Below are 16,816 nucleotides of genomic sequence, written 5' to 3'. Positions count from 1 at the left end.
GGAGGGAGGAAGAAGAGAGGGAGGGAGGAGCTCCGGCCAGGCCCCACCCCTGCACCGGACGTCCTGTCCGAGGGAAGCGGTACCCTGTCCTGCATTCCCAGGGTTGTGCTGCAGCGATGGGGACAGCAGGGGACAATAAAGCGTACTTCCAGAGGGGCAGTCTGTTCTGGTTCACCATCATCACCCTCTCCTTTGGCTATTACACGGTAAAGGCAGCGAAGGGAGCGAGCGCCCCACTCAAGGCACGATCCAAGCCTTCCCAGAATGCCGGGATGACGAATCGCGCAGGCGCAATCCTGCACCCGCGCGCTCTCTTCGGAGAGAGACTAGATCCCCAAAAGACGCAGGCGCACTGGTCTGCCCGCGTTTTTAGCCATGTAGGAAGCCCTGAGAAACCAGGTACTCTGGTTTTCTTGTGTGGGGGCGGGAGCAGGTACTGCTCTTCACCCAACAGCTCAGTGTCTGTATCTTTCAAAATGGTGGTGGCAAAGTCAGCGGCCGGCAAGACTGCTAATGCCTACTTCCGTACAGCCAGACCCTTGCCCTCGCTGGTCACCATCCTTGTGCTAGGATATTTCATGGTGAGGCGTCGGAAAGGGCGGGGCATCTGTTTTGGGCTCGCCAGGCTCTCTCAGGGCTTGGGGGCAGGGCAAGGGGCTCCTTGGGAGCGCTGTCTTGCGCTTGCGCTGGTGGTGGTGGTTGCCAAGGTTACTGCACTAAGCCGAAGTTCAATAGCCTTACAAACCAGCTTCTACTTATCAAGTCTCTACTTTTGTGTTTGCTCCAAGGTTACTGCGTTATACCTCAGTCTCAGAACTCTGAGGAAGGCAGGTTTACTCTCTGCCGTAGGCTTGCCAAGTCAGGATAGGGCTTCCGGAGCGGAATGTTTGAGGCAGTTGGAATTGGTTAGGGAACGGAGATAAACCTAAATGAGTAGGATTTCATTGATAGGAAGGAATACAGAGGATATAAATGTTATGGCACGGATGTGGCACCAAGAAGTCAGAGGGTCTCTACTGAGAGGAGAAGTGACTCTTGTCTGGCTGACAGTTCATTAAAAGACAACGGGCAAAACTGGAAAGGTCGGTTGGAGACCGACTTGGTATAATTTTGAATAAAGGCAAAACTATTTGGATATTCCCCGGTATATCCTGGAGATTGGAGATTAGAAGTGTTTGTCGACATTGTTGTTTGTTGTGAAATCTGACTACCTTTGTGGTGATTTCCCCATATGTAAAGTGGAGGTGTTGAACTAAAATTTTCGAAGGTGCACTTTTCTGTTCTTTGATTCTGCATCTGAGTAGTTAGGATATAAATGGAGGAAAGCTTTGGTGGCTTTATATTGGGATATTGTGGAGCTGGTAGATGCTGCCCATTCCATCTTGGTTTGGGAGGATGACTTGGTTTTATGCTTTATTTAAATTTTAAGTGCGTAACACCATAATGGGAGAGGTAGTACTGCTCTTTGCTGAAATCTGTATGGAATAATAAATTTTACATCTATTGGGCCTTAATTATTCTCAAAAGCCAATTGACAGAGGGTAAGTTGTTAAGATTACAAAAGCCTCATGTAGTTGATTAAATAGTTGCTATTAGCACTTAACAAACCTGATCTTACTTGTTTTTCAGTTCTCTGCAGTGAATCAGTCACAGTTTTAGAGGTGGAAAAGATGAAAGAAGAGAAAGGGATTGTAAATTAAATGGGGAGTTGGCTCAAGCCATAGTTTGTGCAGTAAGGAAGCTAGCCAGTACACATAAGCTTTTAAAATTGTGTGGAATTCATTAAGAATAGAAGTCATCTAACCTGGACAATAAGTCTGATAACCACATAGTTTCCTCAGCATAAATCTCCCATTAGAATAATTTTTAGAAAATAGTCAAGCATGGAACCCCATATGACTTAGTTCAGAAATTTTTTTGTTCTGTCCTGGCTGTTATAGAATCAGGATTATTTCATAGCCTTTCTCAAATACAGTGACTTAAGTGACCTAATCAGTGTTCTGTGCCTTTGGTTCTCTTTCAGTGGGTTGTCTTCTGGCCTCAAAGTATTCCTTATCAGAGCCTAGGGCCCCTGGGCCTCTTCACTCAGTACTTGGTGGACCACCATCACACCCTCCTACACAATGGGTAAGGAGAGCAGCAGCAGTGGATTGGACCACTGCAGTTCTAGTCTCCCTGTAGACTTGGGAGGCCTGCAGTTGCCATTAGATATCTAAGAATGGTGCTAGTTCACATTAAAGCACCTTCTTTTTGAGGTTTCTGTATTAGATTTTATCAGCAAATTACCATCACCTTAAACTAGGCTGATTTTGTTTCAGGTATTGGCTTGCCTGGCTGATCCATGTGGGAGAGTCCTTATATGCCATGGTATTGTGCAAGTAAGTGTTTTTAATAGGTATTTGTCACTTTTAGTATCTGAGTAGTCTCATTTAATTAATTCATGTACTTGTAGGCTGAGAGCATTCTCAGGGTAGAGTTGAATCCCCACACCTAATACTGAGCCTAGCTCAGAGGGAGTAGTCAATAAATATTTAATGAATAATTCATTTCATTTGTGTTAGCTTAAGAAATTTTAGATCTTTGGGGACTTAATTACTCTCAAAAGCCTAATTGACAGAGGGAAAGTTGTTTAGTTACTTAATTTAGATGATTTTTCTTGTTTTTTTTCCAAAAAAAATTTCTCTGTATTTGCACCAATAAGAACAAAGATTAGGAAGCTGCCTTCTAGTTTTAAAAGGTTTAGTTACTGACCGGGGCTGATGATTCTCAATCCTACTTTCACAACTGAGTCACCTGAGGAGCTTCTTCAAAATACACAAGCCTGGTTTCCAGACCCACAACACCCCCAGATCCTGATCTGGCCGGCCTTGCTTCAGACAAGGGACTGTGTTATTTTTACAAGCTCCACAGACAGTAAAAAGCCACTTGAGTAAATGCCACTCAGCAGATGCCAGTGTAGGTTAATACTGTGTGAGAGTACTAGGAAAGATTCTCTTTATGTTTGTACTTCCTGTAGCATATAAAGTATGATGTAATGAAAGAGATGGTTATAATCATGCCAAACTGCTTGGCAGTTGATATTTTCCTGGTCAAGACTAACTATCTATTATTGCTGTTTTACTGCTAAAAGTGAAAAATATGATATTTTATTACTACTACTTTCTGTTAATAAAAGTAATACATATTTATTGGGTATGCACTATGCCAGACACTGCTAAGTGCTTTAAATGGATGGTACTCTATCTTCTGGTTGATTAAACAAGCTAGAGTTTCCAGGAGAGGAACTGAAACCAGCTTTATTCTTTCTCACCCATCTCCAAATACACTCCCCGTGTAGATTGTTGTCTGTCTCCCACCCTAGGCCTGGATGGAATCTGAAGCAGTTCCGTAGGTTTTCTCTGTGATATTTTCCGGTATAGTCCAATCAATTTACTGAAACTGTAAACTTTTTTTTTCTTTTCTTTAAAGACAGGGAGAGAAACATCAATGTGTGGCAGCCTATTGCACACTCCCCACTAGAGACCAGGCCCACAACGCAGGCATGTGCCCTGACTGGCCAATTGAACCAGTGACCCTCTGGTTCTCAGGCCAGCACTCATTCCACTGAGCCACACCAGCCAGGGCTAAAGCTGGAAACTTATTTATTCAGAATGTCTACGCTCATCAAATTGGTGCTCAGAAGCCCACTGTGGGGAAGAGAGGGGATTTGCCGTCTCCTTTCCACCTTTTTTTCTATTCATTAGTAGCTGCTTGTGGCCTCTTGAGGTTGTGGGAGCAGTTAAGGGCACTGTCTGCCTTGTGATCAGCAGCTGGGTGCTGAGGATGTTGTATACCCAGTGTTGGCTCTCCCCCCCAGAGGGGCCCTGGTGTGTGTTTGCAAAACCACTCATCACTTGGGATCTCCCTTCTGCAGTTCCCCTGCTGGTTTCTTTAGACACATCCTCCAGTGTGCCATTGCTGTTTCTCCTCAGGATCTATGATTGGGGGAAATTCTCTTTTATTGAGTTCTCTTCTTCCATTCAGTCAGGCCTCTAAGCAGGTCCCTTTTAAGCCCACCAATTTCCAGTGTTCTTCCACAAGGTCTGTATGGCTCACAGTAACAGTTTCTTTGTCCCCTCACTGGGTTGAATCTGCAAGTGCATATTGTTTACAGTACAGCCTTGTACCCAGCAGGCAAACCAACCAGCCTTTCAACTTTAAATCAGATGTTAATTACTTCCCCTAAATTCCAAGGGATTCTTGTCACGCTCTCCAAGTGTTTCTGTTAAAATTGTTGTTTGGGCTTCACTTGTGATAGGAAATCCCACAGCATACTAGTGCCTCTTTCCAATGGCCTCTTCAGCCTATTGGTGAAATCTTAACTGAAAGGTGAGTGGTTCAGCCCCTCAACTTACATTGTTGGAGTACTTGACACCTATTTTGTTCTTGGTTTAGAAACTCTAATGAAAACCAAAAGACTCATTAATATCATCCCACCCATTTCTTGAAGGGTGGAGGGAGAACAAATGTGGAGAAATTCAGTCACCATTATTTTGTGAAATCATTTCTTTATGGTGTGACATGTTGCAGTGTATTGTTGGTCTATAAAACAAAATAAGCATTCCTTCTAGATTATGAATGAATGAATAATTCAAGTGAATTACTTAATATGTAAAGTCATATTGTGTATATGTAGCATCCCACATCCCACCATCCAAGCAATAAAAATGAATTGGTTAATTCCTTTTAACCAGAGTTAAGATTAGACTATATGTTTTGCTTTATAGACACCATTGTGTGTGTGTGTGTGTGTGTGTGTATGTGTACACACACACACTCTTCCATAACTTCTCCTTGGTATTTATTCCCATTTTTCCATGTCTATACCTAGAAGTTTGTCTCATTCATACTATGCACTTTGTTAGTACATAGTAGTCTATATGTGTATGTACCTCAATATTAATGTATTTATGTATTTAACAAATTCCCATTGTGGTGGACTTTTAAGTCTAGTTTTTACTATTGTAAGTAACACTATATAGACAGTTTTATTTCTTCCTTTCAATTCTGGACATCTTTTTTTTAGATTTTATTTATTTATTTTTAGGGAGGGGAAGGGAGGGAGAAAGAGAAGGGGAGAAACATCAATGTGTGGTTGCCTCTCACATACCTCCCCACAACCAGGGACCTGGCCTGCCACCCAGGCATGTGCCCTGACTAGGAATCGAACTGGCGACCCTTTGGTTCACAAGCCTGCACTAAATCCACTGAGCCACACCAGCCAGGGCTAATTCTGTATATCTTTTATTTAGGATTCTTTTCGTATTGCACTGGCTAGTACCCCAACACAGTAGTGACTAGATATGGTGGTAGTAGGCATTTTTGCCTTGTTCCTGATCAAAGGGAAAACTTGTAGCATTTTCTATCATGTCTTTTCTAGAGTTGTATAGATCTCCACTATCAGAATAAGGAAGTTCCATTCTAACATTTCTAGGTTTGCTAAGATCTTAGAGCAGAATGGATTTTGAAATTTTATGAGATGCTTCTTCTTCATTTATTAAGATTATCATATGATTTTTCTTCTTTAATTTGTTACTGTGGAAAGTTGCGCTTGACCCCTAAAGAACATGTTGGGGTTTTTTTTTCAATACATACAGTCAGCCTTCCACATCTATGGGTTTCACATCTGTGGTTTCCACCAACTGCTGATTGAAAATAGTGTCTTCAGTCCACAGTTCGGAACCCACAGACGTGGAGGACCTACTGTTTGCATTGTTCTACATTGTTTTATACAAGACACTTGACCATCCTCTGTTTTCCGTATCTCCAAGGATTTCTGGGGCCAATCGCCTGCAAATATAAAGGGCCAACTGTGGTTAAATTTTGCAGAAGTCAGAAGTTATACACAGATTTCAACTATGTGGAGGGGTCAGTTCCTTTAGCTTCTACATTGTTGAAGGATCAACTGTGTGGCATTTTTACATATATTGTTTTTAAATTTTGTTTTCAATTAAAAGTCATTCACATGAGACTTATATACAGATGAAACTGTAGCACATCACTCACTTCAATTGGGTCATTTTCTTTTGAGCTTTGTTTTAAGCAGTTTAGTTATAGGTGTTTATCATTACTATATGTCAAGCCCTTTACTAAGCACTTTGTGTCCATTATCTCATAAATCATCTCAAAGTTAATGAGATAAATACCATTATTCTTATTTTTTTAGACAAAGAAATTGTCTAAAGAATGAGTGACTTGCCCAGGGTCTCAGTAGATAGTTGGCCAAGCTAAGATTCACATCTGGTCTTTCTTTAAAACACTTGCTCTGAAGCCATACCAGTGCTACTTTATCCCTATCCACTCATCAAAATCATGAGAGAACCAGTGGTATAATAACAGTGCTCTAGGCAGTGGCCAGGCTGTTTCTCAGGGAAGAGTGTACCATCCTAAATGCACAAGAAAAATGAAAATAAATCAACTAAGCATTTGAGTTAAGAAGCTGGAGAAAATGGCAAAATAAACCCAATGAAAATAGGTAGAAGGAATACATTACTTTTTTAAAAATAGAAGACAGTAACTCCTATGAAACCATAATATTAAAATTCTGATGGTTAAATTTTTCTTTTCTTTTTTTAGGTCTAAAGGCATAACGAATGCTCGGGCTCAACTACTCTGGTTCCTACAGACTTTCCTTTTTGGGATAGCCTCCCTGTCCATCTTGATTGCTTACAAACCAAAGCACCCCAAAAAAACTTAACATATTCAGAAGCTTTCTCTACACTTTAACATCCAACCTCACTTTTATGGGGTGCTTTGTTTACTCCATCTTTCTATTGTCTAGAAAGTGAAGACTCTCTAGTTATTCATTATTTCATATGCTCTAGTTAAACTTGAATAGATCATAGGAAAAGATTTGACCTGTCCTATTCTGCAGACTAACCTATTTGGCAGAGGGCTTCCAGCTACCTTCTTGAAGTCCTTGACTATGTTGGTGCTCTCTCCCTATCATCTGGTTTAAACCATGTACTAAATCTGTTTGTTGGTGTACTTTCACTCCCATCTTCTGACTAAAACACCTTAACAACCATCTTAGCTCTCTTTTCCCAAGATTTTTCCACCTTTCTGGACCAAGGGGTAGTAACCACATCCACAGTATATCAATTCCACATGCATTTGTTAGCACCAGTGAGGCAAGATCTTATCCTCTCAAATTTTCATTTCTCACACTACCAAGAAAGATAAGGAAGATAAGCAAGTGCCTGGAACCAGGCAGGCTGAGCAAATACATAAAGGCAAAAGGACATGCTGACACCCATGAGGAGAGAGTTGGACAGTGCCTTCCTTGATTCTGCCAACCAGAGTGATTCTTCCCTCCATATGGCCCCTTGGACACAGTGCAAGGTCTGATGGCTACTGCTGGTTACTCCTTCAAGTCAAGACTACATCTTAGATTTATTTTACCTTTAGCACCTGTCCCATTGCCTTGGAAACAGGTGTTCTATCAGTGTTTATTGAACAACAAAGGGGAACTTTGATTTCACTGTCTAGTATCCAATTTTTATGTGAAAACTGCAGAACCCATTTAGTGTACCCTAGTCTCAAGGAAAAGCACAGACTGTCTTTGACTGGTAGTACCACCCTGTTGGGAAACCTATATCTTTTTTTCACACTTTCCTATTCTTGGTCCTTTTCTCCAGATGCTGTAGGTGTCTTCCTTCAGCTCTGGCTTACTCCAAGACAAACATTCCTGTTCTAGAGATTCTAGTCCATGGGTGGTCCAGCTGGTTACCACCTCTTCTACCCATTCACCTCATTATACCTCATTAATACTGACTGGTTACAGTACAGCAGTGATTTTCAACTTTTTTCATCTCATGGCACAACAAAAAATATATTTTTTGCTGATCTACAAAAAAAACAGGTATAATTTTGAATCATTCATACCAGATAGCTATTGTTGTATTGGCTGTTTTTGTGTGTGAGAGATTTTATTTATTTATTTGTTTATTTAGTTTTAGAGAGAGGGGAAGGGAAGGAGAAAGAAAGGCAGAGAAACAGCAATGTGTGGTTGCCTCTTGTGTGCCCTTCACTGGGGACCTGGCCTGCAACCCAGGCATGTGCCTCAACTGGGAATTAAACCAGCAACCCTTTGGTTCACAGGCCACTGCTCAATCCACTGAGCTATACCAGCCAGGCTGTTGTCATTTCTTCATTTGACAATCTAAGGGAAAAGAGGTCAGTGCCCCTAATAAATAATCAGGTATTAATGTGTTTTAAAAATTCTTAATGCAGCCCTGGCCAGGTGGCTCAGTTGGTTGGAGCATTGTCCCGTTCACCAAAGGGTTGTGAGCTCAGTCCCCCCAGTCAGGGCACCTACAGGATCCAACTGATCAATGTTTCTCTCACATTGATGTTTCTTCCTCTCTCCCACTTAAACTCTGTCTACAAAAATCAATGAACCTATCCTTGAGTGAGGATTAAATTTTTTAAAAAACTCTTGCACACCACTGTGCTGCAGCACACCTGTTGAAAATTGCTGCAGTAGGGCATGCTATGTGTTTTAAGCAAATGTTTATGAGAAACGGCCCTCTGCCCCAAGACCCAAAAAAAGTCCCCATGTAAAAGCACAACCCTGAAAGATTATGGACAATGAATTGTTTCTGATGGAGATCAATTTCTACAAATGTCTTTCCCTCTGTTTCTCTTCTGATTAGGGGTTGCTTTTTGGTATGGTAAAATATTTTAGACTTAAACATAGTGGAAATCCAACTCAGGTTTTTTTTTTTGAAAGCATGGTCCTCTCCAAGGGAAATACAATAGTATTAATTTTGCTAGAAACAATATAGCAGATTATTGAATGAAATGGATTTATTTGATTAAATGCTGTGAATTGTCTCTCCAATAAAATAACTTTTTGTGTCTGTTTTGATATATTGTCACACTTTTGATTCTACCTTTTTAAAAGTAAACTGTTATAAAACTGTTTGTCCAGTTCAGATATCAGGGATTTTTTTTTTTTCACTGATACATGCTGTATGTACCCTGACTGGGAATCAAACCGTGATCCTTTGGTTCACAGGTCCACACTCAATCCACTGAGCTACACCAGCCAGGGCACTCATTACATTTCTAGAACTGCCCACAGCCCACTTCTCCACGCACACTGAACCCCAGGTGGACACGAGTATCTCCTTTTATTATGGGACTGACCTCTAGTTTCCATTAACAATTCATTTAGACTTCCAGCCAAGATGGAGGCGTAGGTGGAAACACTGTGCCTCCCCACACAACCAAGTTTAAAGACAATGAAGTTTTAGTAACAGAAATGCAGCCAAAACACAGAAAATTGAACTATATGAAAGTTTGACAAAAATGAACTGTTCAGCCAGACCAGTAAGAGGGGTGGAGTCAGTGGCGGAGCGGGGTGGGGCAGGAAAGATCAGCTGGACCCCAGGAGCGCAGGCCAAGGTTGGCAGATCCCAGCTGTGGGGTGGCAACGGGCGAACCCAGTGAGGGTGCAAGCTGGCTGGCTGAACTCGGTCACACATTCACACTCAGATAAACCAAGCAATGGAGCAAGCAGTGAGACAGACCGCTCAGGCTAGGGCCCCAGCAATGGGAATTAGAGCCTGAAAACACCAATTGGAAAGACTTTCGGGGTCCAGGTGCTGGGAGAGGCTCCCCAGCTCACAGAGAGTTTATTGGAGAGACCCACAGGGTCCTGGAGGGTGCACCAGCCCACACACCCAGGAGCTGGCACCAGGAGGCCCAGGTTTGCTTGCAGGAAGCAGCAGAGGGGACCAAAATCCGAGAGAGAGCAGAACAAATGGCATTGCCCCTCTCTGACCCCTCCCCCACATACAGCATCATAACCCAGTGACTGGGTTGCCCCATCCTAGTGAACACCTAAGGCTCCTCCCCGTCATACATAACAAGCGCAGACCAGAACATTATGCCTCAAGAACAGATCAAAGCCCCAGAATCAATAATTCTGAGTGACCAAGACATAGCCAAACTATCAGATGCACAGTTCAAAATACGGGTGATCAGGATGCTCGCAGAACTAGTTGGTTTTAGTCACAAATTAGAGGAACAAATGAAGGCTAAATTAATTGAAATGAAGGGAAATGCACAGGAAACCAATAGTGATGGAAAGGAAACTAGGACTCAAATTAATGGAGTGGAGCAGAAGGAAGAAAAAAAATTACCAAACAGAAAAGAATGAAGAAACGGGACTTCCGCCAAGATGGAGGCATAGGTAGAAACACTGTGCCTTCTCCCACAACCAAGTTTGAATACAACAAAGGTTTAGTAAACAAAGACATAGCCAAAGAACAGAAAATTGATCTATATGGAAGTCCAACAACAACGCATTGTTCAAACAGACTGGTAAGAGGGGTGGAGCCAGCAGCAGAGCGGGGTTGGGCAGGAAAGATCCCCCCCCACCCAAGCACCTAGGCAACTGGGGTAGCAGCGCAGACCCAGTGAGGGTGTGGAGCAGGCTGAACGCGGTCACACATTTGCGCACAGATAAACTAGCAGAGGAGTGAGCAATGAGACGGACCTTACAGGCCCCAGCAGCGAACCCACTGAGTGCTCAAGGCAGTGGGCTGACCGAGATCGCACATTCACGTACAGTGGGACAGACCATGGCCCTGGCGGCAGGAGGCAGCAGAGGGGACCACAGTTGCTTTCCTTTGACCCCGCCCCCACATACAACATCACAACCCAGCCACTGAGTTGCCCTGCTCTGGTGAACACCTAGGGCTCCGCTCCTCATACGTAACAGGCATGAACAGTTCAAAAGACGGCTCAAGAAGAACTCAAAGCCCCAGAGCCCATAACTCTAAGCGACCAAGAAATTGCCAGCCTCTCAAATGCACAGTTCAAAACACTGATCATCAGGATGCTCACAGAACTGGTTGATTATAGTCACAAATTAGAGGAACATATGAAGGCTAAACTAATTGAAATGAAGGGAAATGCACAGGAAACCAATAGTGATGGAAAGGAAACTGGGACTCAAATCAATGGAATGGACCAGAAGGAAGAACAAAACATCCAACCAGAAAGGAATGAAGAAATGAGAATTCAAAAAAATGAGGAGAGGCTTAGGAACCTCCAGGTCATCTTTAAACATTCCAACATCCGAATTATAGGGGTACCAGAAGGGGAAAAGAAACAGCCATGAGTGGAAAACTTATTTGAACAAATAATAAAGGAGAACTTCCCCAGTCTGGCAAAGGAAATAGACTTCCAGGGAGTCCAGGAAGCTCAGAGAGTCCCAGAGAAGTTGGACCCAAGAAGGAACACACCAAGGCACATCATAATTACATTAGCCAAGACTAAAATGAAGGAGAGAATCCTAGAAGCAGCAAGAGATAAGGGGACAGTCACCTACCAAGGATTTCCCATCAGACTGTCAGCGGATTTCTCAAAAGAGACCTTCCAGGCAAGAAGGGGCTGGAAAGAAGTATTCCAAGTCATGAAATCCAAAAACCTACATTCAAGATTGTTCTATCCAGCAAAACTTTCATTTAGAATGGAAGGGCAGATAAAGTGCTTCTCAGATAAGGTCAAATTCAAGGAGTTCATCATCACCAGGCCCTTATTATGTGAAATGTTAAAGGGACTTATCTAAGAAAAAGAAGATAAAAATATGAACAGTGAAAGGACAGCAAACTCACAGTTATTAAAAACCACACCTAAAATAAAAGCAATCTAAGAGGATGGCTAGATCAGGAGCAGTACCATAGAAATGGAGATCACATGAAGGGCTAGCAACAGGGGAGTGGGAGGAGGAGAAGGGGGGAGAAGGTACAGAGAATAAGTAGCACAGACGATAGGTAGAAAATAGGAGGAGGGCAAGAATAGTAGGGGAAATATAGACTCTAAAGAACTTGAGACACATGGACATAAACTAAAGCGGGGGGAATGGTGGGGGAGGGGTGTGCAGGGTGGAGAGAAATGAAGGGTGGGGAATAGGACAACTGTAATGGCATAATCAATAAAATATATTTAAAAACAATTCATTTAGCATATCATGCAATCTATGCTGCAAGCGAGACAAGTATTCTGACTTTTTAATGCCAAAAGTATAAAATTCTGTAATCTTATTTTGGGTATATGGCTTACAGCAAAAAATGATCTTAGTGGACAAATAGTGCCTGTGATTCATTTTACGGAAGCTGTATCTCATCGAGGTGAGGTAACACCATCACACAGAGAGAGTCTATACTGACTGCATCTTGTGTTTCTCCCCTCCCCCACAGCCCAGGAGCTGAGAAGTAAGTCTGTGAAGCAAAAAATAAACAGAACGATGGAGACGTCATGGCTTTGAATTGCAGTCATAGTGGTGATTTAGGAGAAACATCTTTATATTGAATTTGGATAAGAAAAGGCCAAAGGCATTTTGGTGGAAGCAGCCATGGAGGCCAAGGTGAACCCTCTTACCCACCTCCTCCCCCTACCAGAAAATTGTTAAGAGCATGTGTAGTTTGTAAGAACAAAAAAGGACCATTGGTTGGCTGGTGGGGGTAGGGGGCATGGGGAGCAACTAGTGACCTCACAACTTAAGTAAAAACAGGCCAGATTTATAAACTAACACTTTTCTACATTCAGAATGTTTATGACTATGGAATCCAAGTCTAAATGTGTTTTATAAGCCATGGTCTTAAAACAAGTTTTGGGTTTAAGAGGTTCCATTTAAAAGGTTAAATAAATTGCTAAAGAGTTCTTTAGCAAAACAGCTTGCCATCTGAGAGCCTGCAGGTATTTATATGGAGAGTCTGAAAACAGAAGTTAGAGAATCTGCCATTGAGGTTAGAGTACAGAATGCAATCATATTTTTATCTTTGCCCCAGCCCTGGAGCCTTGTTAATCAAAGGCTCTTAGTTTAGCACCATGGGTTGTATCACTTATCTCCCCTTACCAGCACAGACAAGAAAGAAAAGAGAGAGAGAGAGAGAGAGAAAGAGAGAAAGAGAGAAAGAGAGAAAGAAAGAAAGAAAGAAAGAAAGAAAGACCACTAGGCTAGCTGAGTAATACATTTGAAGTCTGTGAGACCCTTCTCTCTGCAAGGTCACTTGTCCACATCAAATTGGGACTCACTGTTCCCTCTTCACCAAGGTTGGACAATGAGAGTGCACAGTTATCATTTCACATTTCTCTTTATGAAGAGGAGAGCTATACTTTGATTCCACAGTGGACATCTGAAAATCCTATTCAAAATACTGTGTTTACAATTTCTATCAACAAACATTTTAAAATGATTCCTAAGCTTTCTTAATAGGATTGAGCATATGATAGCCTTGTTTCTGTTTGTGTTATCGTGAAGTTGGATTAGGAAAAATATCTTTGGCATACTAATACTGTTCAGGGAAATAGTCATGAGAGAACTTTTTCTTTGTACCAACATGTTGCACAGGATGTTGCTAGTAAATAAAAATTAGTTAAAATTGCCACTAAAATTGAAATCCTGACACTGCTATGAATGAAAGAGAGGAATGTCACCTCTAGTGTAAAGTGGCCAAGTGTTGGCTAAACAGGCATGTAGGAACCACTGTCACTCACAACTTCAGTCATGTCTATGCTGTACCTAAGCAGACTTTTTAAAAAACTGTTCTAAGCAAGAGTAACTATAAAAAACCAAGCTTGGTTCATTGTATTTTTCTCTTAACACATGTGAGAATGAAGCATAATTATTACCTTAAATCACCATGCATACTAATGATAATATTGGGCATACTATTAGTAGCATACCATTAATAATCAAAAAGTATTACACTACTCACTGAAACAAGTGTGGCCTTTAACCCAGGTCTAGCCACAGGATTTTAGGCAAATAGCCATCTTCCTGGACCTCAGTCTTATCATTAAAAAAGAATATGAATAATTTTACATTGTGGCTGGGCTGAAATGGAATGGTAAATTTCAGTGAAATCATCTAGTAAAGCAACTTTGTACATGATAACACATTAAGCAAGACTAGAGTTTTACTGGAAGCTTGATACTTGCTGGTGATGCCTCTTGCACTTCTCAAACTTGACCATGTAGGTGGATCAGGTGAGATCTGGTGAACATACAGTTTCTGATTCATTCAGTGTGGAGCAGGTCCAAGATTCTGCTGTCTAGCAGTCTCCTTGGTGATGTTAAGATTGCTGATTTGAGACTTCCGCCAAGATGGAGGCCTAGGTGGAAACACTGTGCCTTCTCCCACAACCAAGTTTGAATACTACAAAGGTTTGGAGAACAAAGACACAGCCAAAGAACAGAAAATTGAATTATATGGAAGTCCGACAACAACGAACCGTTCAACCGGGACAATAAGAGAGGCGGAGCCAGCAGCGGAGCAGGGTCGGGCAGGAAAGATCCCCTGACCTAGGCGCGCAGGCAGCCCGGACACAGTCAGGGTGTGGGGCAGACTGACCGCAGTTGCACATTCATGCACAGTGAGACGGACTGTGCAGGCCCCAGCGGGCGAACCCAGTGGTGGAGGGCTGACAGCCATGGCACACTCACGTGCAGTGGGACGAAACACCCAGGCCCCAGTGATGGTGGCAGCTGCGGCACCTGCGGTGGCAGCGGCAGGAGGCGGCAGACAAGGCTGCCATTGCTCCTCTTTGACCCCGCCCCCACATACATCTTCACAACCCAGCGACTGAGTGGCCCCACCCTGGTGAACACCTAGGGCTCGGCTCCTCATACGTAACAGGCATGAACAGTTCAAAAGACGGCTCAAGAAGAACTCAAAGCCCCAGAGCCCATAACTCTAAGCGACCAAGAAATTGCCAGCCTCTCAAATGCACAGTTCAAAACACTGATCATCAGGATGCTCACAGAACTGGTTGATTATAGTCACAAATTAGAGGAACATATGAAGGCTAAACTAATTGAAATGAAGGGAGATANGACTTTTGTGTTCTCTGTTTCAGTTTTCATCATTTTTATGGCCAAATGGACTGGTTTTTCTTTTTCTTCTATAGTGCTTAATTTTCTGTTAAGTCCATCTTATGGTGAAAATTCTCACCATAAGAAAAAGACTGTAATTATGTATGGTGACTAGACGTCTCACGGCACTCACTTCAGTGGGTGCAGATATCAGATCATCACGTTTTACACCTGAAACGGATGATCCACGTAAATTGAACCTCGGTTTTAACAATCACTGAGTCTCCTAGAAAGGTTTACACTTTAGGGGGAAGTAACAGTGGGTACCGAGGGAAAAGATAAAGGGACTAAAGCGACTTATCTAAGAAAATGAAGATGAAAAATATGAACAATGAAAGGACAGCAAACTCACAGTTATTAACAACCACACCTAAAACAAAAGCAAACCAAGAGGACAGCTAGCTCAGGAGTGGAACCATAGAAATGAAGAACGCATGGAGGGTTAGCAACAGGGGAGTGGGAGAAGGAGAAGGGGGGAGAAGGTACAGAAAATAGCATAGACAGTAGGTAGAAAATAGATGGGGGAGGGCAAGAATAGTATGGGAAATATAGAATCTAAAGAACTTGAGACACGTGGTTATAAACTAAGGGGGGAGAATGGTGGGGGAGGGAGTGTGCGGGTGGAGGGGAATGAAGGGGGAAATAGAACAACTGTAATGGTATAATCAATAAAATATATATAAAAAAGAAAATAAGAATGAATAAAATATAACTAAGATAATAAAAAGATTGCTGATCTGCAGACCACTTTGAGTAGCAAGAGTTTCAGAGAAAATTTATCAAACTGTTCAATACTGATTTTATGAGGCTTTGGGACTGATTTTTGTATGTGCTAACATGTTTTAGTCAGTAAGAAAAGTCGCTAAGTACCTCACTGGGAGCTCAGCACTCACCGTAAACAACTGGCAAAGAGCAGTGTCATAAGGCTAAAACTGCTCATCAAATTAACCAACTGGCATATCTGTATACTCCTCCCTCCTTAAGAATAAAGGTTGAGATTGAGGTCTTTGAAAGTACAAAGAATCCAATACTTTTCAAATATATTGTTCTAGGCATTGATATAAGATATCCCAAATCCTCAGCATCACTTTGACGTAACAATTATGCCCATTTTATAGTTGAAGACATTGACAGGACCCCTGCCCTGATGGGTGACTAGCTGAAATCACTGACTCCCTCTCCCAAGATCAACCCTGAAGAAATAGTAGTCAATGAGAAATTCCTAAAACCAAGGGGGGAAATTGAGGAATCACCCACACCCCCACAGCCTCCATACAGAATACTACTGGAATTGGTGTGGGATGGGGAGTAGTGGTGGCTGTAGCCCTGGGCAGCAGAGGAAACTAGATGAACTTTTTACCTTCTGTTCTTGTCTCTCCCTCAAGGTGCCTTGGGACAGATGGTCAATGGCCTGACCCTTGAGTACAGAAGTGGGCAGGAATAGTGCCATGGCAATGTTTGCAATTACTAGTAATACAAGAGCCCTACTGAGGAATAGGGGAAAGTTCATTGAAATAAACACAGGCTGTCAGCCCTCCAGCTCACTCCACCATGCTCCCAACCAAACCACCATAGTTGCGGATTACATTGTCATTTCCTTCTAAGGGTTTAAAAGTTAAAACCCAGGCAAACGAGTGACCAGTGAATTGGCATCAAACGATGATTCATTCAGGGTTTCGTGATTCCTGGATTCTCAACTCTAAATCATTGATTTCAATATAAACTGAGCCTAGCCTCAGGCCTCTCCTATTGCGTATTATAAGACACGCTGGTTGTGGCCCCAAGAGAAAACAAGCTCACAAGCCAATAACTGGGCAGCAGAGAACAACAACTATACACAGAGCCATGTATCATCTGAAGAGAAGCATTAGAACAGAAGCATTAGAAC

General features: G+C 42.3%; 1 protein-coding gene across 2 annotated transcripts; it reads left to right on the top strand.

The window, feature by feature from the left end:
- The first annotated feature begins 60 nt into the window (after window positions 1-60).
- Window positions 61-7,854, top strand: TMEM254 (transmembrane protein 254). Of its 2 annotated transcripts, none has more exons than XM_037056391.1 (4): window positions 61-206; window positions 2,024-2,127; window positions 2,319-2,378; window positions 6,616-7,854. In XM_037056391.1, exons 1-4 carry the CDS (start codon window positions 117-119, stop codon window positions 6,734-6,736), a joined length of 375 nt encoding a protein of 124 aa, XP_036912286.1. In that variant the 5' UTR covers window positions 61-116; the 3' UTR covers window positions 6,737-7,854. The 2 variants fall into 2 exon arrangements, with proteins under 2 accessions (XP_036912286.1, XP_036912285.1); XM_037056390.1 differs by lacking the exon at window positions 61-206 and adding an exon at window positions 280-581.
- The last annotated feature ends 8,962 nt before the right edge of the window (window positions 7,855-16,816 follow it).

Source organism: Sturnira hondurensis, unplaced genomic scaffold (assembly GCF_014824575.4).
Source record: "Sturnira hondurensis isolate 20B ecotype Veracruz unplaced genomic scaffold, ASM1482457v3 Scaffold0008916, whole genome shotgun sequence".
NCBI classification, from domain to species: Eukaryota; Metazoa; Chordata; class Mammalia; order Chiroptera; family Phyllostomidae; genus Sturnira; species Sturnira hondurensis.
The sequence above is the reverse complement of the archived record's forward strand: the minus strand, read 5'-3'. Positions and strand labels throughout refer to the sequence as shown.